The 22,279-nt window shown below is 40.8% G+C and overlaps 1 protein-coding gene across 2 annotated transcripts in view; it reads left to right on the top strand.

Annotated features, from left to right (window-relative positions):
* Positions 1-20,664, top strand: part of UBXN2A (UBX domain protein 2A) — a 36,726-nt gene extending 16,062 nt beyond the window's left edge. For both annotated transcript variants that reach the window (XM_044445155.1, XM_044445153.1), the window contains exons 2-7: positions 4,371-4,421; positions 9,539-9,677; positions 11,290-11,399; positions 13,646-13,783; positions 15,249-15,407; positions 18,208-20,664. In XM_044445155.1, the coding sequence (XP_044301090.1) occupies positions 4,381-4,421; positions 9,539-9,677; positions 11,290-11,399; positions 13,646-13,783; positions 15,249-15,407; positions 18,208-18,400 (780 nt within the window). In that variant the 5' untranslated portion in view covers positions 4,371-4,380 and the 3' untranslated portion in view covers positions 18,401-20,664. The remainder of the gene's footprint in view (positions 1-4,370; positions 4,422-9,538; positions 9,678-11,289; positions 11,400-13,645; positions 13,784-15,248; positions 15,408-18,207) is intronic.
* The last annotated feature ends 1,615 nt before the right edge of the window (positions 20,665-22,279 follow it).

The raw sequence follows: 22,279 nt of genomic DNA, 5'->3' as shown, positions 1-22,279 counted from the left end.
GTCTTCTGCTCCTCTCCCATGTCTCTCCCTGCACTTCCAAACCCTGTCTGTTCCCAAGGTCTGCCTGAACACCTGGGAATGGAGGTGTTGAGATAACCTCACCCACCTCCGCCATCTCTATGTTCCCACTCTCTTCCCAGCCCTCACAGTGTTCATCCAAGAGTCTTCCAAAAAAGTCCTCATCCCTGGGAAGCACTCCAAGAATAACTGCCTCTTTCATTCACAACAGTTTCCACTTGTAACATTCCAAGTATTCATCTACCTCTTCTTCCGTCTTTTTTCCCTACAGTTGAAAATTCATCAAGGAATTGCACAGTATCTTACGACTGTTAGCACTAGGACCTGTCCATCCCGAAATAGTGAAAATCCAGTAGGTGAATAGACAGTGCCAATTATTGTGCTTTAAGAGTGTATCCAAATCCTCCAGTAGCAAGTCCCAAGCTATCAAACTGAAGCCATTAAGAGTGCTGACAAACAGAAAGTTTATTTTCTCAATACTGAAGCCTCCACAGTTGGTAGCTGTTCTGAGGTAGGTCTTGCAATGATGATGGTTTCAAAGCAATAGCATTGAACACACTTCTACTCTAGTGTTTCAGTACATACTGGAGTGGTAACTGCATTAGTCTCAAGCAGCAAAAACAATGAAGAGCCTTGTGACTCCTTAAAGACTAACAAGAACAAAGAAATGTATTAGTTTTTAAAGTGTCACAAGGCTCTCTGTTGTTGTTGCCTTTGTTATTTTTGAGTACTTGGGCTTCTTGTGGCAGAGAGCTAGCCTATATTAGGCCTCTATAGTAGAATTGTATTTGGCTTGAAAATGTTAAAAGCATTTTGATAGCCACTTTTGATGCTGCACTTTATTCTCTTTTACCTTCAAAGTATACCTCTTGCTGTTGAGGAAATCTGCATAATACTTCTTCTGGCCCAAAGAGCAATAAGACACCAAACTAGTCTGTATCACAGTCTCGATGGCATATTTTTGGAACCCTGGTAAAACATCTTGCCAGCAAAATAACGAATATACATTTGGATGACTGAGAGTATATTTGAAGCTGCAGTGGAAGGTTAAGTGTGTGGAGGGGAGAGAAGGAAAGAAAACTCAAACAGTTTATTTTTTTAAATGGTGGGGGAGATTCATTTGTGTAAACAAATAATACTTTTATTTTTAAAGTCTTGGGATCCAAGGATCCTTGTTATATGCCTTTAGTCCAAAGAACAGGATTAGAAAACAGATGTAGTTCAAACACAGACAAAGGATGGCTTTATTTTCCAACTGTATTGGACATTTATGTTACATCTACCAAAACAAGTATATGTTTTTGTTAGAAAAAGTTCTTTGGCCTGCTAATTTTCTGCCATATATAGAGATGGAACTCTTTATCTTTAGAGACAGCCCAAGCAGTACTTTCTTGCTTCTGTAGGCCAATAAGGGGCTCAGACTACTGTGTAAAAGTAGAGATGTCCCCATGTAGTCTCACTTCTCCTCTACTGTGAAGACACTAGAACTGGAGATGCTTGATGGATTTGTTATTTGCACATTCTGATATGAATGGCCTGATCCATACCATCCATGCTGATGTGTCACTATCAGAGCTCAGTTATCCATCTGAGTTTACACTTCTCTGAATTTTACAATGAAGTCTTGACTCAAAGAAATCTTATCAGTGATGTGTGTTTTGGACTAAAGTAAATTTAGAAAAGCGTTTGTTGAGTGAAAGTACACATGTTGTTGTTTAGTCGCAAAGTCATGCCCAACCCATCGCAACCCCATGGATAACATTTCTCCAGGCTCTCCTGTCCATCACCATCCCTCGGAGTCCACCCAAGCGCACAGCCACTCCCCCGATGACTCCATCCAGCCACCTCATCCTCTGCCGTCCCCTTCTCCTTCTGCCGTCAATCATTCCCAGCATCAGGGTCTTCTCCAATGACTTGTTCCTTCTTATTAAGTAGCCAAAGTATTTGAGTTTCATCTTCAGTATCTGGCTTTCTAAGGAGCAGTCAGGGTTGAACTCCTCTAAGACTGACTGGTTTGATCTCCTTGCAGTCCAAGGGACTCTTGGGAATCTCCTCCAGCACCACAATTCAAAGACCTCAGTTCTTCAGCGCTCAGCCTTCCTTATGGTCTACACATAGAAATGCATGTGTAGAAAATCCATTCTGCTGCTCCTCCTCCCTGTGGCAATCTCTGATCTGAGATTGGAGGCAGATGTGGGGATGGAGGTAGGAATAGTGAGATGCTTCCTCTTCATGCAGGTGAGCACCGGCCCCTGTGGCTCTGCATCTCCACCACTATCGCCAGTCCTATACTGAGGAGCATTGGGAGTTGCCCGTGCAGGGAAGAGCAGTCCCTCTCCCCAGTGCATGCAAGTCAGAACTAGGCCTCCCGGCCCTTGAAGGGGATTCCTCCAGAGGATGGGGCTTGGAGTCAAGTTCCCATATGGAAAAGCTCTCCGGGGTTGCATCCTAGTGGGGATGGAAGATGGAGGCAAAAGGGGCTGGGCAAAAAATACCAGTGGCTTTTCTCCTAAAGCTCTTAGTTCTGGTCACTAAGGCTTAGGAGAGGAATGTCAGCCTTTCTAAAATGAGAAAAACCTGCAAAAGCAGCAGATCACCAAATGATGAAGGGAAGCTGCCAGGGAAAGGGGGCATGGCTATCTGACATCTGGATTGGGAGCAGAAACCCTGAGGTTCTGCACTCTGCATGACACAGAAGATCTGCAGTTGAATTTCCTGAGATATTATTTATTGAATGCAGCCAGAAGAGAGCTGTTTAGTGAGGGAAAGCAACTGTTTCTCATTCAGAATTGGTCTGACCAAAGCTGTTGTTTTTTCATGGGAGGGAATGTATTTTCAAAATTTGTTTCCCCAGGGATTTTAAGAACTGTTTTAGTGAGTATACATTAGAACACTTTTATTTTGCAGTTGGTTTAACTTTTCTGTTATGAGATGTAGTGTTCTTACCCTTTTCAGCTGGTTTTACTTTAGTTTTATGATGTGCTATTTTTAATGCATCATACACCTCTACCTCTCTAAGAACTTGGTTTATTGGGGAGGGGCTAATGGATGAGTTTGAAAGTACACTAAAAATAAATAACTAAAACTGCTTCTTTAATCCCAAGACACTTCTGTAGCTGGTGTCTTTTATTGATCACTGTAAGAAATGGGCTAAGCTCTAGCATCCCCACACAACAGCTTCCAGTGGTCCACCATTCTCAGCAGCTGATAGGTGTAATAGATATATTTTTGCTTTCTTTTGTGGCATCAGGTGGAGCATCCTTTTGAGTAGTGGATGGGTGTCTGCAGCAGAGATGATGCAGGTTAAAATTAGTTTGCAGTGCTTGACCACTGATACAAAGATAGTTACATTAAGGAAGGGGTACCAAACTTTATCAGACTGAGAGCTAAATTCTCTTGGAAAAACTCTCTGAGGTTGCATTCCAGTGTTAAGTGGGGCTGAATATAAAGGGTGGGGACATGATACAGCTTAAGTCTCTTATTTCCTTAGGAGAGGCATTTCAAACTTGTGAGAATGTGGGAAAGCTACACAAAAGCCAGAAGCCACAGAATCATTGGTGGCTGGGAGAAAGGGGGAAGGACCACTGGGCAAACTCTTAAGGGATGGAATTGACCCCTGCGATTGTGGTTCTGATCCCTGTGTTAAGGGGTACATTTAAAACAGTGCAAATGGTTTTTGGCCCACTGGCTTATGTAACGTGCTTCCCGCTCCTACTTATATGTGTTCAGTTATTTGAGTGAATGTTCTTCCTTGGGGGAGGCAATCATATGGGATGGAACAACATGTATGTTCCTAGATGAGCATATTGGCTTGGAAACTTTGTCTCTGGTCACAGCTGCCTAGCTGTGTTAATAGATGTAGTGTTTAGTTGCCATAACAGTAAGCACGTGTGCTTAGTTTCCTTGCCAGTGCTTCTTGCAAAGTTACTGAAGGCTGGTTGCCTATATAGGTTTCCTTTGATGGATAGTGCCAACTTGCGAGTTGTGGAGACTACTGCTAATACTGATTATATGCAAGGGGATTGTCTGTCATGCTTCTGTGTCACTAGTTTATACATGAAGATACTATGTGAAGGCCCCTGGAAGCTGGGAAAGAGGGAGAACAGAAAAATGCAGGGGGGATTTTTGCATTCTTATCCCATTTAAAGAGTTCACGGCAGAGGTTAGGATTACATAGTTGGCAGGCCCCTTTGGCAGAAATTAATCATCTTTCAAATGTCATGGAGACCTTCTGGACACAGCAGCCTGTACTGTAATCAAATTACTTTGTGGGTTCAAAAGTGCTATCAGATAAATGCATGATACTTGGCATTAGAATAATATATATATATATATATATTTTGCAATATTAGGTGAAGCAGGATGCAAGAAGTCGACAACGTTGAAACTTTGAAACAAGAATGGTAGGTGTGTTTAGCTATGCTGCCTTTTTCTTCTATTGACTTAGATTTCCTACATTTAAAATAATATTCCAGAATCCATATTAGAGAACTATTAGGCTGACTTAAATGTCACCAAAACGGGGAATTTTTTAGATGTCCAGATTCGTTCACCAGACTTGAAATGGCAAAAAGCAGCTGAGTGAGGGGGAGAAAAGAAAAAAGGATGACTGGATACTGAAATCATGAAATCTGCATGGTAATATAACATGTGGAGTAAGATTACAGACATTCAAACTGGGCTGTTCTGGGTGTTGACAATTATTTCAGGTTGCGCGTAGGACTTTTGGGCAGAAAAGAACAGTCCTAGATACTGTTCAATTGGTGCAGAATAGAGCTGCCAGGTTGCTGCCAGGGACTGGGCGTTGTTCTCATATAACCCCAGTTCTCCTTCAGCTCCACTGGCTCCCAGTCGAAGTCTGGGCCCAATTCAAGGTGTTGGTTATGACCTATAAAGCCCTAAACGGCTTGGGACCTGGATATCTAAAGGAACGCTTGCACCCATAGATGCTCTCCCACCCCTTGAGATCAGCAACGATGCCCTTCTCCAGGAACCCTCTATGAATGATATTAGGAGAGTGAGTACCCGGAGGAGGGCTTTCTCTGCAGTGGCGCCCCATCTATGGAATGCGCTCCCCAGAGAGTTCCGCCTAGCGCCGTCATTATTTGTTTTTCGGTGCCAGGCTAAGACCTTTTTATTTAAAACTTATTTTAATTGCTAAATTATTGTATTTATTAGGGTTTTAAATTAGCCGAGAATGCACCGGGGGTTTTAAATGTTTTTTTTTCTTTTAAATTGTTATATTGTTATTATTTAGTAATGTTTTTTTGTATTTTTTGTGAGCCGCCCCGAGGCTTTATTGCGATGGGGGCAGCATAGAAATGTTTTAAATAGATAGACAGACAGACAGACAGACAGACAGACAGATATATTATGAAACTGACTATCTTGTGGAGCCTAACTTAAATGTCTGCAATTTCCTGGTAGATTCCATCTTAAAACATTGGCCATGCAGACGTAAACATAAATCACACTTCTTTTTTGTCTCCCTCTCCCCCACTCTGCTTTTTCATTACTCAGGTGGGGTAGAACCATTCTCTATGCATCTAACATGCTGTAACAAATGAAGAGGCTTGGGAATTGCCATGGTGGGTACTTATCATGGAAGGGCTGGGAAATCCATTTGGGGTCTGTTTGAGAGAAGGCCTGTGTATAACTGCGTGTGTTGCGGGGGGGGGGGGGACTTGATAGAATCTATAAGGGGACTTATTTGGGTGTCTGGACAAGAGATGAGATTTGGGATCTAGTGGATACATACAGTGTGAAAGCAACAACCTTACTCAAGGTTTGAGTGTAGGTTCTCACTGAAACATGGATTACCATGTTGCCTGAGCCCAGCCAAGAAAACAAACCATGATGAAAAACCCCCAGTTTACAACCCAGCATAGGCTTGCCTCATGGGTTGTGATTAACAAGCCATGTCTTATTAGTGCAGCCGGGTTCAAGCAACATGGTTCAGCAGCAACCCACATTTATCGCAAGTGTGAGTTATCATGTTACCTGAACCCAGTCCGTAGTGCCCACAGGTTATGCACACCTGATTTGTCTACTGACATCTGGCCAAGGAAATGTTGATATTGGAATGACTCAACTACCCTAGCTAACTGCCATAAAATTTGTGACAGTGCTGATAGTAATGCCAGTCAAGCAAGGCCTTAATTATTACTACTTGGGTGCATCCTTTAAAAAAAACCCTCTGTTCAGCAGAACCTTAAATGCATTTTCAGGCTGGCCTGTTTCCTGTTCAGCGTTTCCTTCCTTCTTGAAGGACAGAGCTGCTGTAGGCGAAAGCCAGTGTTAGGGTGTTTGTTGCACCACATCATTAAGCTTCTCCCTTATTAGAAAGTGTTGAGGTATGTGGGCTATTAAAGAACAGGCCTGTTCTTTGCCGAAGATCCTTTGTTTTTCAAAAACAATTAAAAATGAGCTCTGTGTGCAGAGCAGGTAAACATGTGCTTCCTGTAATTGTGGCTATATCTATATTCAGGGAGCAGCAAATGCTTTCCTTGTGTGTTTGCTGCATTTGTATGCTGCACCCCATAGCCATGAGGCTCCCTGGGCTGCTTACATTATATTGCATTACATTAAAACAGAACAGTAGAACAAATCAATACAAACAGTGAATAATAAAACAATAAAAGTTAAGCAATAGCAGTGATAAAAAGCAGCATTGACATAATGCTAAATTCACATTAATATAATCAGTTTTAAACGATCCTATGCATTAAAGTGTTTGGCAAGTAAAATTTCTTTTTCTTTTAATGGGGCAGTAACATCAATGAAACCCATAAAATAACCATAATAAAAACAATTCCACTTACCAAAATAATTACGGAAAAGAATTGTTTTCAACAGATGTCTGAATGTAAAAAGGGAAGACCCCTGGCAAATCTAACCCACATGGGAGGATGTTCCACATGGTGCTATTACAGAAAAGGCTCTTCTCCTTGCCATCTCCCTTACTTCATTGCGGGGAGGGATTCAAAGGAGGGCCCCTGAGGAAGATCTAAGTGATACGGAGACGTTTCATTAATACCTATAGCCTGACCTATAGCCAGGTCCTTGTTCTACTTTGTTTTATTCTTGCTTTCTGCTGGTATTTTTGTATTTATTCATCTGCTTCATTATGTTCCAAATTGTTAAGTTTAGTTTTGCTTATTGTTTAATTGGAATGCTTTATTGACTGTTGTTGTTTTTAATACATTGTATTATATTTTTGTATTTTATTGAACGTAAACCATTCAGAGAACTGACATGGCTGAATGAACAGTATACACATTTTAAAATAAATTAATATAAATAAATAATAGATCGATCAATCTATTATGTTCCCCTCAGATATCCTAGCCCAAGTTGAATTGGGCCTGGATGGCAACTTGCAGCCTGTGCAGCCTCCAAAAGATTGGCAAGATGTGCTTGCTAAATCCAGTCTGAGTCAGCAGACGCACTGCCTGATTTCGGACTAGTTGCAACATCCAGTCCATTTTCAAAGGCAGCTCCACATAGAGCATGTTGCCGTAATCCAGGCACAAGATTACCAGTGCATGGATAACCATAGCAAGACTCTTCTCATTCAAAAGGGACACAGGTGATAGACCAAGCTAAGCTGGTAAAAGAAATGTTTGTGGCTACCAAGTCCACCTGAGAAACAAGTGACAACTTGGACTTCAGGAGCATTCTAAGGCCGTGTACCTTATCCTTTAAGGGGGGGGGGGTACAACCCTGTCCAGCACAGGTTGAAAATTCCCCAGTTGGACAAATGGACTTCCCACCAACAGTACCTGCATCTTGTCAGATTCAGCTTCAGCTTGTTGGCCCCCATCCAGTCCATTATCAAGCTCCGGCACTGGTTAAGAGCAGTCACTGCCTCACTTGAATTCGATTAAAATGAGAGGTAGAGCTGAGTATCCTCAATGTACTGATGGCACCTCAGCCCAAACATCTGGATGACTTCTCCCAGCGGTTGCATGTAGATATTGAAAAGCATGGGGGACAGAATGGACCCCTGTGGAACTCCATAGCACAAAAGCAATGGCACAGAGCAGTAGTCCCCCAGCAACACCATCTGGAGATGATTGACCAGATAGGAGTGGAACCTCCACAAAGCAATGCCCCCAAGTCCCAGTCTGGCCAGCTTCTTCAAAAGGATACCAAGGTCGGTGGTACTGAAAACTGCTGAAAGGTCCAGGAGAATCTACAGGGTCACACTCCCCCTTTCTCTCTCCTGACAAAGGTCATCCCACAGGATGACCAAGGCTGTTTCTGTTGCAAACTCAGGCCTGAAGTCTGATTAAAATAGATCTAAACCACGGGTCGGCAACCTTTAACACTCAAAGAGCCATTTGGACCCATTTCCCACAGAAAAGAAAACACCGGGAGCTGCAAAAACCCTTTTGACATCTAAAATGAAGATAACACTGCATATATCATTTTTTACCTTTATGCTATGTATTAAAAAACTATAGTGTGTTGTATTTTTGAAATCAATGAACTGCTACAGAGAAAACACATTTTTATTTCTGCATGCAACAAAAACATTTTGAACTCAGAAAAAAAAGATGCTGGGTTGAAGGTTACTTTCAAATAAAATACTCAGTGTCTGTTTGAGTCCTCCTCATATTTATGAAATAAAAAGCCAAACTTAAATTATTAACCTGAAGCATGCCATCTGCTTCTGTGTACCTTCATCCTTTTATCACGTGTACTGGAGGGTGCAGTCAGCTGTCAACCTGAATAAAAAAAGGACTAACTGATGCTTTCATACAGTAAGTAGAGTTTCTGCAATACAACAAATATAAATGTCTGGTGAAATCTTGAACAAACATACTCTCCCAGTGTAATAATGTTGCTGGAATTTTTATAAGAATCTTCTTAAAACAAGGAAGTAGATCTATATCTTCATTATGATTTAGCTGCAGCTCTTGTTCAGTCACTAAAAACTGTTACAGCCGTGCCTGCGTGGGTTGCAGATCGGCGGCTGTGACACGTATTTTGAGTGACGGAGCTGCAGCAGAGGGATTCAAGAGCCACGTGCTGCTCCGGAGCCGTGGGTTGCCAACCCCTGATCTAGACAATCCGTTTCCTCCAGAACAGCCTGGAGCTGTCCAGCCACAACACCTCATTCACTTTGCCCAAATAGGGGATGTTTGCAATTGGTTCAAAAGTTATTCACACCAGCTGAGTCTAGGGTAGGTTTCTTTAGGAGTGGTGCAATCACCACAGTTTTTCAAGTAGGTGGCATCACTCCCTCTCTTAAGGAGGCATTAACAATCTCCCACTGAGGCATATTTTGATCATGTGAACCACATCATCAACTGAACAAGCACAGGAGCATAAATTGTGGCACACACAGGACCAAAGCACAGACTACAAAGCATACATTTTTCCAAGGAAGTAGTACCAACAATACATATTCAGGGTTCATTTTGAACAGTGGGAAACTTAAGTGTTTTTGTTGCATGAAATTTCACTAAAACAATAGTTGCATATAGCTTTAGATTTTTATCTTCTTATTTTGTAGGATTTGTAAACCAAACCCTGATGGCCAAATTCAGAAGAGTACAGAACAGAATGACGGTGATATTTTTGTTGATAGCCTTTTTGAAGAAGTTCAGAAAGTTGGAGCTGAATGTACACAGCAAACGACAGTAAAAAATAAAGTAAGTGAATTCAGTTTTGCAAAATGTAGCCATTATGTTTTAAGCAAAGCATACTCTCCATGGGAATTACTTCTTCATCCACTAACCCAAATCCCAACTAACAAAGAGAGGATTCAGAGTCCACCTTGGAATGCAGTATTTTGGGGAAAGCAGGGCCAACTGACTAGCATCACCATTGACTTAGACTCTGCCAGTTTTTTTTTTTTTTTTTAGTTCCTGGCTCAGTGTTCAAAGTACTGTTCAGCAACTCGGTGCAACCACCAGTTTAACCCAGTGTGGCAGCACTTTCGGTCATTGGGTGGAAAGTTAAAATGGAAACTAATGACAGTGCTATTGCCAACTGCCATTTTTTCAGGGTCCCTTCCAACCTTGTTATCTCTGGAGTATTCCTATAAAATGGTCTAGAACATAGATTCCCAAAGTGGGCAGTACCACCCCTCTGGGGGCAGTGGAAAGATCCAGGGGGAGTGATTGGTTGTTTTAAATTTGCAACAAACCTAATACCAAGGAAGAGGCATGGGGGCACTAGGATTGTTGTCCAAGAGAAAGGGAATGGTAGTGCAAAAAAATCTGGGGACCAGTGGTCTGGAACATCTGAAGGGAGTCATGTCTTAGAATGAAATCCTTTTAACTGCATAGGTTCAATCCAGTGAACCTAGTTATACCTTAAAAGTCTTGAATTATGTCCAGCTTAGATTATGCAGTGCAGAGACAGATGTTTTTGAACATTGCTCATTACATTCCTGATGCAACTTTATTACTGAACACATTATCCCCTGTTGATCTATTTTCATGAGGTTACATTTAGTTTCCTACTTACTCTACTCCCAGAGCAAGTCTGTCAGCACATTGGTGCTGTGCACACATGGATATCTCTCATGTAAATATATAGCCATACATCATAAGAAAGCCAGGGCCCATGTAGTATCTTGTCTATCCAAACATCTCCATAGCACTTTATATTGCAAGATTTGCACCGTAAGGAAGTGTTTATGGGAAAATGAAAGTGATTTGCCAAGAATAAACAGTGCAGTGATCAGCAAGACATGGGTTACTCTGTGTGAAGACAGGATAGGTGGAACAACAACATGAATGGTATAAACTCTTTCAGTGTAAACTTTGCTGTTGCTAATTCTCCTGATGTATATAATGTATGTGCATGGCCCATGTGAGACAAAGGAGGACACATGTCCTTTTTTTTAACCCCAGCAGCTTAATAAAATTGCCCTTTACACTCTAAATGCTTTAGGTATAATATTTTTGTCTTGATATCAGAGGAATTTGTCAGGGCATTCTTTCATGTTCGTAGTAGTTGTAACGGTAGACCCAGGGCCAGTTACTGCAGAGCCAGTGTGATGACGGCATACTTCAGTGGCGGAGCACCTGCTTTGCATGAAGCATGTCCCCAGTTCAGTCCTTGACATTTCTAGGTAAGTCTGGAAAGCTCCACTAAAACCATGAAGAATCAGTGTGGCCAGTGTCAATAATTCTGTGCTCGATCTGATGTAAAGTAGGGTTCTTTCTCTCCTCCTAGGTTCCTGCATTTTTTTGCAAGTATCATAGGATCTATTTTTGTGGTGAGCTAATATTTCTTTGTGATTACACTTCACAGGCTGATACAACTATTAAATTATGGAAAAATGGGTTCACAGTGAATGATGGTGAACTCCGAAGCTATAAAGATACTGCAAACCAGCGCTTCTTGGACTCAATTAAAAAAGGGCAAGTCAGCTTTGTTTCCCATGCTAAATTCACTAATACAGCATATGCACTGCTGATTTGCTTCTACTCTGTCTACATGAACTACAGCTTTTGCTTGTATCTACTATGAACAAGCTGATATCCCAGTTTCTGTATTGAGATTCGAACAAATTGTAGGAAAGGAGTAAATGGAGGGAATGATTGACTGCTGAGAACATCAGGTGAAGCTCCTGGCACTTTCAAAAAGCCAGTTAGGAGGAGGACAGGGCTAACTGGAACCAGCTGCCTAAAGAGGTAGTGGGCTCTCCCACACTAAAGGTAAAGGTAAAGGTTTCCCCTTGACATTACGTCCAGTCATGCCTGACTCTAGGGGGCGGTGCTCATCTCCGTTTCCTAGCCGAGGGAGCCAGCATTTGTCCACAGACAGTCTCCGTGGTCATGTGGCCGGCATGACTAAACACCAAAGTGCACGGAACGCTGTTACTTGCCCACCAAAGTGGTACCTTTTTATCTACTTGCATTTGCATGCTTTCGAAGTGCAAGGTTGGCAGGAGCTGGGACAGCAACAGGGACTCACTCCGTTGTGCAGATTCAAACCGGCAACCTTTCGATCAGCCAGCCTATCAGCATAGCAGTTTAAACCACTGCACCACCTGCAGTCCCTTTGCCTCTCCCACACTAGAGACATTCAGAAAGAAACTGGACAGCCATCTGAGTGGGATGGTGTAACATGATGTCCTGCAACAGCAGGGGGTTAAACTCGATGGCCTTCATGGCCTCTTCCAACTCTTTTATGATTCTATGAACTTGGGAGAGGTCAGGGAAAGAGGGAGCTGTGTTATTCATTATGTATTCATTATAGGATGGCAAGTTAGGATGGCAACAGATAGTAAGAGGAATTAGGGACCGAATTAGTTAAATTAGTGGATAGAATCACAGGCAGGTTATGAATGAGGAGGGAGAGAAATTGTTAAAGTGGATATGTGAGGTTGGCTTTTTAGAATATTACGATTATTTGTTGTTGTTTTAAATGTTGACTGCTTAAAGAAACACACAAATGTTGTGTTAAATCCTGTCTGCTAGTCTACAGTGAGTTTACCTGAAGACTGTATATCTCGCTCCACTTGCTAAGGATAGAGAGAGAGAGTCCTCTAAATCAGTAGTGCTGGCAGCTGGCATATTGGTAGGCAGGGTGCTTGGAAGAAGTTTGGACCTCCAGGGCCATGGCTTCATAGGGGACATGATACATGAGAAGGGCTGTGCTGGATCACACCATCTAGTCCATTGTGTTCACACAGTGGCCAACCTGCTGCCCACTGGAAACCCACATGCTGGACAGGGGTGAAACAGCACCTTTCCACTTGTGTTCCCCAGCAACTGGTGTTCACAGGCCCACTGTCCCTGATACTGCAGGTAGCATATAGCTACTGGGTCTAGTACCCATCAGTGCCCTTCTCCTCCATGAATTTTTCCAGTCTCATTTAAAGCCATCCAAATCAATGGCCAAACTTCATCCTGTTAAAGTTAATTCCATGATTGAACTCTGTGCTGTATGAAGCAATACTCGTCTGCCCTGAATTTCCCATCTGTCAGCTTCATGGGTTGACCCTGGGTTCTAGTATTATGAGAGAAGAAAATGTTTTCCTATCCAGTTTTTCCTCAACACACATAATTTTGTACACCTTTTTATATCACGTCTCCTTTTTTTTACCAAGTTGTAAGTGTTCTTCACAAAGTGTTACTCAAGACACTCAATAATTTTAGTTGCCTCCTGTGTGGATATGTGAGAAAAACAAGCATCTCATAGGCTTTTTACTAAGAGCAATAACATTTCAATTAATATATGGTTGGAAATCTAGTTATTTGCCCTCCATAAAGAGATGGCTTGGTAAAGGGTTGGAAGTAATAGTTATTAGTAAAATATATATTTGGATTTCCAAATTTTAATTATGATTTTTGTAGAAAATAGCTCCCCCTTTTGACATTGAACTAACAAAAAGGAAAAACATATGCAGAGAGGCAATGATGGGAGTTTCATATTTCTTTTGGAACATATTTGCGGGGGGGGTGGGTGTTCACTGACTGAGGTGTGGTATGCTGATGCTTGGATACCATCATTGCCCAGCATAAGTATACAGTATACTACAGAAGAAAAAGAGTATACAGTAATGAAAACAAAATTTTATGGTGTTGCATAGAATCATGCTTTTACATAATGAAACGCCATCACTGTCAGCATTGACACTTTCTTAATTTTGTTTTCAAAGAGAATTGCCTCTTGAATTACAAAAGATTTGTGATAAGGAGGAGGTGGATGTGAAGGTGGATGATAAGAAGGATGTGGAGTATACTTTAAGGAAACCAGCATTTCATCCTTTCTCTGGACAAGGGTATAGATTAGGAAGGTAAGAAGCCTGATGTTTCTGATAATTAAAATATGAAGAACTTGTAACACTCCAGTGTCAACCTGCAACTTTAGCTGTGCTGCGTAGGGCTGATGGGAGTTAGCCAAAACATCTGGGAAGCCTTAGATTACTTATCCCTGATAGAAAATTTGCTTTAGAACCCACCCTGCTATTGTTGCATTTGGCTCATGCATGCTCACTCTACTCAGTATCCTACACTTAGCAGTAATTCACCAGCAAAATAATGGTCTTTAAAGAATATTAGAACAATAGAAATGAGAACTGCTACCATAGTGCCCATAGCAACTTTACAGTTCCTCCAAATGTGAAGGCCTGGGAAAAAATGGAGGGGGGGGGGAATGTGATTTTTCTTCCTTTTTCCCTAAGTTTTTTTTTTCTGGAAAATGGAACAGCTTTAGATATGAAATACCTTCTTTTAGAATTTAAGACAAGGTGTTACTCAGCCTTTACCTCCGCTATATAATAAGTGATGTTATAAAAAGACTGGATATATGAAATCTCTAGAAATAATGAAGTCATCAGAAACTTGTTTTTTAATCCTCTCTGTAAGATTCCCAGTACAGTTATTTCTTCCATTCTTTATTTAAATTCTTGACCAGATATTCCTTTTATTGGTAGTAATTTAGGGATGAGTCCAAGCCATCCCATCTCCCTGCATGGGAGTATTGTGACCATATCAGAATATGGAAGAAAATGTGCATTCTTGAACATTTGGCTTTTGTTCTGCAGAGCCGTTTCTGGGCTTGTTCTGCCTGGGTGCAGTAGCAATCTCTTAATGTAGTTTTGCTATAGGTTATCCTGCACTGTCACCAGATATGACAGATTAGCACATAGGTTATCCCATTTATGTTTGTTTAAAAAAAACTTGGAGAGTTGGGACTATAGAACTCACTACCATCATTTTTAATAAAATTCTCAATTAGGCCTTAAAAGTAGGGAATGCTGTCTCAGATATAAAACTTTTTAACTATGACAAAACTAAAATAAACCCTCTCTACCTAAGAGAAAGAGGGTTCCTATGGTATAGGCACAACATTTACACTACCATGAGATACAGCTTTTCAAAGTGAGCCAAAACTGAGATGTTCATTAACAGAAATGATTTTCACAGGTAAATAAAACATTTCTCTTCAAATAACAAGTTGAGATTGCTTAACGTTTCTTAAATTATATATGATTGCTTATCCTAAATTAATATTTCCCAGCTAAAAGAATCTCAGTACCTTTTCCCTCCTGCCATTTTGCAGGAGGACTTGAGTCCTCCTAATTATTTTTAATGTAAGCATTCTACCAGCATGTTGTGCAAACACTATGTATAAACTATTAACAGTATTTAGAGCAAGATGGCTGTATGAACATTCATCAAAAAGAAAAGATCTAGTTTGTCTTATGCTATAATGTGAAGATGTATTATAATATTGTTTGATTCCAACTCTCTTTACAGTGCCACGCCAAGAATAATTTCTAAAGTAGAAAGAGATGTTGAAGAAACTGAAAAGAGAAAACCAACAGTGGTGTTAAATAATTCTGAACCCATAACTAGAGTCCAGATCTGGTTTGCTGATGGAACAAGGATAGTACAAAAATTTAATATTTCTCATAGGTAAGAACACATAATATTACACACCATTATATTTGCAGAGCAATCCTGTATATTTTAATCAGAAGTAACCTCCATTAAGTTCAATGGAGTGTTTTCCCAGGTTAGTATGGATTGTAACCTAATTCTCTGTAACCTATTTCTTTGTAAATCTGAGTTTCTTTAGATTATTGGACTGAGAAAAATCTTAGCTTCTCATCAATTTTAACCTTGGCTAAAACTGAAATAAGTATTTTTAGAAGCATGAAATTGACAACCAGTAATAAAATGGCACACGGCGTAATTGTTTAATGTATGAAAGAAAACCAATATTGTTACAATTTTGGATGAGTTGGTATCCTAGGTTTTGAATTTCAGGGTTTTATCCAGCATGGATTCCAAACTATAATATCACATCTAACTTTTGTGTATGAAACCAAAATAAAACTACCAGGACCAGACTCTTAGACCTTGTTTGGATGATCTCAGCTTAGTGAGCAGGCTCCCCACCCCCCACCCCCGCCAACAAACACAGCCCCTTCCCTCTTCCTGTTTGAGCAAGTCCACAAACAAACCAGTCTTGAATAAGCACACGTTTACAGTTACATACAGACTGCAAAGCTGTGGTTAACAGTTTTGGAACAAACCATATTAAACTAAGTTAACAACATATAGTCAGGCAAATTCTCCATTTGTCTTGATTCCACCATTTGTCTATGTCCCAAATGTGATAGTTTCTAAATTTGAATCTGTATCTAATTCTTGTTTTGGACCAGCTGATTAAATCAGAAGTCTTTGGATTTGTGTCAGTTTAGTCCAGGTAAAATTGTGGGGTGTCAGTGATTGGCTCTGAACAGGTTTACACACTTTGCTGCTTTCTTAGTATTCTGGAAGTCATGGATAACTCGTTATTGCTTTATTCAGATTACCATTACACCCTCTGTTTTAACAGGTATTTCAGGAAGAGAACAGAGGGTGATGTTACTAGAAGGCCTTCCTTAGAGCTAGAAGGCAGATGCCTCTTGAAGGAGAAATGGTTCTTAATGGGTCAAATCCTCTTCTTCACCATGCACAGAATATTCCTCTGCCTCCTTTTTATTATTTCCTCCCTGTTCTCTACTTACTCCAGTATGAATTCCAGTTCTGTTGATATAAAACTGACTTATTTCTGAATAAATATACATAATTGCAAGACTCTTAAAATATCTGCAGAGGCTTTAAGAAGAACATTTTAACTTCATTGTGCTAAGCAGATTAGATCAGTGAACAAATGCAAAGATCAAATGAGCCAATTTGTAAATCTTTTGTAAATGTACAACTATTGAAATGTATGACTGTGTCTCAAGTCCCCTCACTCAAATTAAAGAACTCATATTAGTGACAAAAGTCTAATATTCAGATTCTGGAACATTAAAAAAGGCAAGGTAAGTCTTCCACGCAGATACTGATAAGCCAAATTTATCAAGAATCCTGATGTATTCACAATGTGCCAGCTTTCATTGCTTAGTTCCTACTGCCAGCACATGTGACTAAACTAGCCAGGGACTATCCCAAGGAGCAGAAAGAAGCCTAGCATCCTTCCAAACCAGGACTCCTCATGTGTTGTTCCCTAGCAAACAAAACCCTGATGCCAGATTTGTAGCTGGTTTCCAGTTCCTGGCTTTGGCACAACAAGCCAGGAGTCATGATTCAAACACAACACCATCACCACCACCACCACCATCATCATTATTTTGCATTTTGGTTAGATTTTGGTTATGTTAGTTGCTCTTCCTGATGGGGTGAACTAAGCAGGAACAGGCTGGCTATATGGAGGAGCATGTAGTAAGGATTCTTCAGAAGGCTCTCACAACTCTCAGGCAGAAAACTGTGGGCATGAAGTTTCCTCTGGCAAAAGGCAGGAGGAGGCCTTTACCAGATCCAGAGCTCCTCCCATCCCTTGAAGTGTTGTCCCTGGGCAAGGTTCTTCAGTGGTGCCATCATGGAAAAGAATGTTTACTCACATTGTAACCAATTAGGAAAACATACCACACCTCTTTTTTTTTTTTTTTTTTGCCTCATTGACACAAATCAACAAGGTGCTGAATGAGGCTGCAGATACACTGTTTCAGATTTGTTTTCCAAAATTGAGTTTCAGATTTGTTTTCCAAAATTGATTGATTTTTCTAACAACAAAAAATATATAGGTATGATGTTCAAACCCAGCGCAGTTTACTTAGTGTGATTCGTTAATCACCCACAAGCCAAGCTGAGACCCCATAGCTTGTTTGGTTGCTCAAGGTAGCTTGTGCTGTGCAAATCTAGTATGATGGCTTGCACATGACTTGTTGGAAAAGGGCTACAGAGTCTCCCGGCAAGAATGGTGAAAAATCATATTTAGCACTCCTCATCTTGGTGCTAAATATGCATGAATTTCCCTTTAAGTGAAGCAGAGACCCATGGGAGTAGACAGGAGGAATGAGGATCCTGTTTGTTTTCTGTGGTTGCCCAAGTGGCTTAAATTCTTAAAAAGTTTGAACATTGGCAGCTCCCTAGCAAAAATGCATTGGTGGAAATCTTTGCTGTTTTTGATATTCTGTTTGTGAATTATACACAATCAATACAGCAACTGATTTGGCCTTCACTTGATCCCTGCTAGCAATTCCTTATTCTCACATTGCCAAGTGTGCTTTTGCAAATTTATCATGCTATGAAGGAAGCTGAAATTCAGACAAACCACTTCCAAAGTGGCAAACTAAATTGCTTGAAAACTTAAGGCGTTTGCATTGTAGCTATTGATGTAAGAAACCAAATTTATTATTTTCCATATTATTTTTCTTCTCAGAATAAGCCACGTCAGAGACTTCATAACGAATTATGACAGACAGCAAGGAAGAAGTCCCTTCATGCTGACCACATCACTTCCTTTTCGGGAGTTGCTGAATGAATCTCTCACACTAGAGCAAGCTAACTTAAAAAATGCTGTTGTTGTTCAGAGACTTAAAAAAGACACTGAGCCTTTCAGGAATTTGACCTAGCATCCTTCATCAAGATCACCTAAGATACATCATGATACAATTTCTGCAAGGGACTCTTAGTGATGTGAGAGGCAATACCCACTAAATATTTGCCCAGTTAAGTATGATTCATTTTGCCGAATGGGGAACTGTTAGTTGAGGTTGCTTAGTCAAAACCAAAAAGAGATTAATAGCAATATTTTTGGTATGTTAGTAACATCTACAGCACTGCTCTGAAAAAAGTATATAGACTGTGCTGTACAAGTCTACTTCAATGTGTTCTCCAATTATTTTTCAAATGTACAGAATGTAATAGGCAGTGTTTCATCAGGCCAGCTATCTTAAATTGTGTGTTCTGTCAGCTCAGTAGCTGTGCTAGGCTAGCAAAGGGACCTTCTAATGAAAATCTTAGACTTGGTTTGCACCTTAAGAAAAAGATTGCACTTTACTTTGGAAAGTACTACTATTTGATTTCATTCTTTCTTTCTACTATTGTCCTAAAATGCTTTATTCCCTCAGTGCCCAGTACAAACTTAGGGCAAAGCTGCTATCAGTATGTAAGCCTTTGATTTGTTGTTGGGCTAATTTTGCATTGTTTAATCCATAAAGAAACCAGAGTGTCAGGATTCAAATCTCATGCTAATGTCTGTGAATGGGACATTCATAAGTTAATTACCCAAAACAGAAACAGGCTTGCACGCTTTGTGCATTTCCCACAAATGGTGAATTAACCATGATTTATGACTATGACATGTGAACTGGCCACTGTTATAGTTAGTAGATAATAGGCTTTTGATGGATTGTCCCTGTCCCCAATTCTGCCTGGTCTGTTGCACACACAATGCTAACCCATGGAATGGGTTGTTGCATTCGGAGTTTTTGTGATGTCTGAATGCAGCCAAGCTAACAATTCACCAAAAATTGATAAAAAGAAACCATGGGTTGTCGAGTTGTGAACTGTAGGTTGTTTAAACCATGGCTTGTCATTATGTGCAGATCCAGGATCTGGATTGTTCATAGGTTGTTTCATCAGACTTCAGAACTGACCAACAAGAATAGTATAAAAAATCCGGCTCTACGTATCAGTACTACAGGCATTGGGGATACATGGAGGGAACAGGCCTAAGAGGTAGGAAACAAATAATCCAGGGATTGAGAAAGCCAAATGTTGTTTGTCTGCCAGAAAAATGCTGAGTTGGGCAACAAACTTAGGTTAGCCTTATATGCAAAGCAGGCCTCTTCCTTTCTTTCCTATTTTAGATAGGGCTAGGTGTGAGGAGAGAGTTAAGCGCAATTTTAATTTTATGTTCATGTCAAAAATAGGGTTCCCTTTCCTTCAGCCCTGTCCCTGCTTCAGGAAAGGAACTGCGTAAGGAACTGTTGCACTAGTCCCCATCTTCTAGTTACCTGAACATTAGTCAAAAACAGGTTAGAATACCACCAAGAGGATACATGGCTTAGCTGTATCTCTGTAGCAAAAACTGCCTCACACAACTATCAGCGGAGCATGGGAAACTTGGTGTTAATTGTGAATTTCCATTCTTGGTGTGACAGTCTGCCAAAATGTTTTTAGGGATACGATGTTTTTGCCAGGATTGTTGGGTACAGAATGGTTTTTTTGTTCCCTGGGTAGATGCAGTCCTGCTGGTAGGCCTTCTTCTCCTCTTTTCTTCTCTTCCTTTTTCTGACATGTTAAAAGTTTTGCTGATTTAGTGTAGGACTGAAAAACTGCAGTGTTGATGACCGTTGGCAGTGGGCAATGTCTGAGGGTTGGTTAGTTTCTCTAGATCCTATGCTTGGTCAAAGACCAAGTCTTCTGCAAATTGCCTCTGCCTGGTGACCAAGAAAAGGAGCTGCTACAATAGTCAAGCCTGCTTCATATTAGCATCCCTGAGAATGGGATTGTATGGCAAAGTCCACATTTTCCTTTTGCTGAAGGGCCTATGTCAGGGGTCCTCAAACTTTTTCTAAATGGGCATGGCAGGCTGGATCCAGCCCACGGGCCTTAGTTTGAGGACCCACGGCCTATGTGAAGACTGCTTACTGTGTTGATGAAGGGTGCTATGCCACAATCAGCCAAGATTTTATTTTTTTATTTTATAAAAGATAGAGGTTGGCCAAGCTCACAGTGCTACCATAAGCCAGTCCCAGTGTCTGTAATAGAGCTAACTCTGGTAAGATGGTTTTATGTCTCAGTAGCAGATGCATCGATCTTATGTGTTGCTTCCATACACATTATGTAATATTCTTGGCTTCTTAATGAAATACCTGTTGTTCTCTTTGAACATGTTTGGGATTGGCTTCTTTTGAAATAAGTAACACAGTTTAAAATTCAAATTGCTAAGCAAGAGCACAGTACTATCAACTGCACTTCAATTTTATGAGCCCCAATCTTGGACTCTTACAAGCAGGCTTATACAGGATGGGAAGAGCAGTGAAGGCAATCTTTGCCTTCATTCTCCAACCCTGCTTTGTTTTCCACAGGGTTTTTTTTGCACATCTAGCAAATGTGTTTTAGAGAGATGGAGGCTAGCAGCAGCTCAGGATAGCACCTATCCTGGGCTCTCCAGTCCTCTCCACTGAAAACCCCTTTTCTCCCTCTCCAAAGTTGAGTTGCTGACCGGGGCTGCTAGCTGGCATTTTTCTTTTCATACCAGCTTGGGGGGGTGGGGGGATCTCTCATGAGCCCCTTGCTAGTGTCAGGCGGATGACTCCGAACAGCGCTATGGTCCCTCAGGGGTTAGTTAGGGGCTTCAGGATTGCTGTTTAGGTGTTCCTAGAACTGTCAGATGCAAATATTCTATTTAGGCATATTTTCAAACTCAAAATGATACTACTTTCTCCAATTTAGATTATAATTAACCAAATACATTAATGTTTCTACTGTGTCACTAACATTGTCATTAAAAACCACCGCTCCAAATGTTAGGGTGTGTTCACAAGGACAGTCTGCAGTTTAACCATGCCTCTGCTCAAACTATGCCTTTCATATTTTTTTCCAGAGCCACTGTATTATGTATTTGAGATAGTTGTATGCAGTGCTTTTTTTGTAAGAAAAAAGGTGCCAGAACTCATGAAATTATTTACCTTTTGCACGTAGTCAATCACTGTACACACACCCACACACGTCAGTTGTGTAATGAAACATAACGGTCGCTGCCCACAGTAAGCACTCAGTGCGCAACCACATGGCCAATCACAATCAGCGCAGACGAAGTACGCATGTATTGGATTCGACACACAAGCAGCACGCACGCACCATTTTAATGATTTTGCTGCTACGCTCGACAGGGCAATTCAAATCCACGTGGACAAAACATCAAATTTTCAAAAGTTACTTTTAAAACTTGGACAATCTGTCGAAAAAAGGTGCCGGAACTCTGTTCCAGTGCGTTCTATGACAAAAAAAGCACTGGTTGTATGCATTGTTTGTAAAATCCAGGACAATCCGCCTAACAATATTTAAACACAAAATGCCAAAGCACAATCACTAGCCACTTGCTATAATCAAAGCTGTTGGCAAATTCCTTATCCTTCAATAAAAAAACTATGTCTAATGGCCATGTTAGCTGGAAAAAGGGCCCTGCTGATTTGCAAAGGCTTTCCTTAACACCATCGGGGATGCATATTCTGTGACTCTTCAAGGGTGGTCATTTCAGCTTCCTGGGGTGATAGCAATTCAAAATCTGTTCTTAGCTGCTGACTGTTCCCCTTCCTGTAATAGGACAATATAGAGGAGCGCTTTATCTGAAAATCACAGCACAGGGTTTGTGCACAGAACAGTACATTTTAGACTAAGTACCTGGAATGCTGTGAAAACCATGAGTACAGATTTATATTGCTTCCATATTTAAACTCTTGAAGAGCTTGGGTTACTTATTTAAACACACATGTCCACAG

The sequence above is a fragment of the Varanus komodoensis genome, unplaced genomic scaffold, assembly GCF_004798865.1.
Source record: "Varanus komodoensis strain SLA01 unplaced genomic scaffold, ASM479886v1 scaffold47, whole genome shotgun sequence".
In the NCBI taxonomy this organism is placed as follows: domain Eukaryota; kingdom Metazoa; phylum Chordata; class Lepidosauria; order Squamata; family Varanidae; genus Varanus; species Varanus komodoensis.
This window is presented reverse-complemented; position numbering and strand designations above follow the sequence as displayed.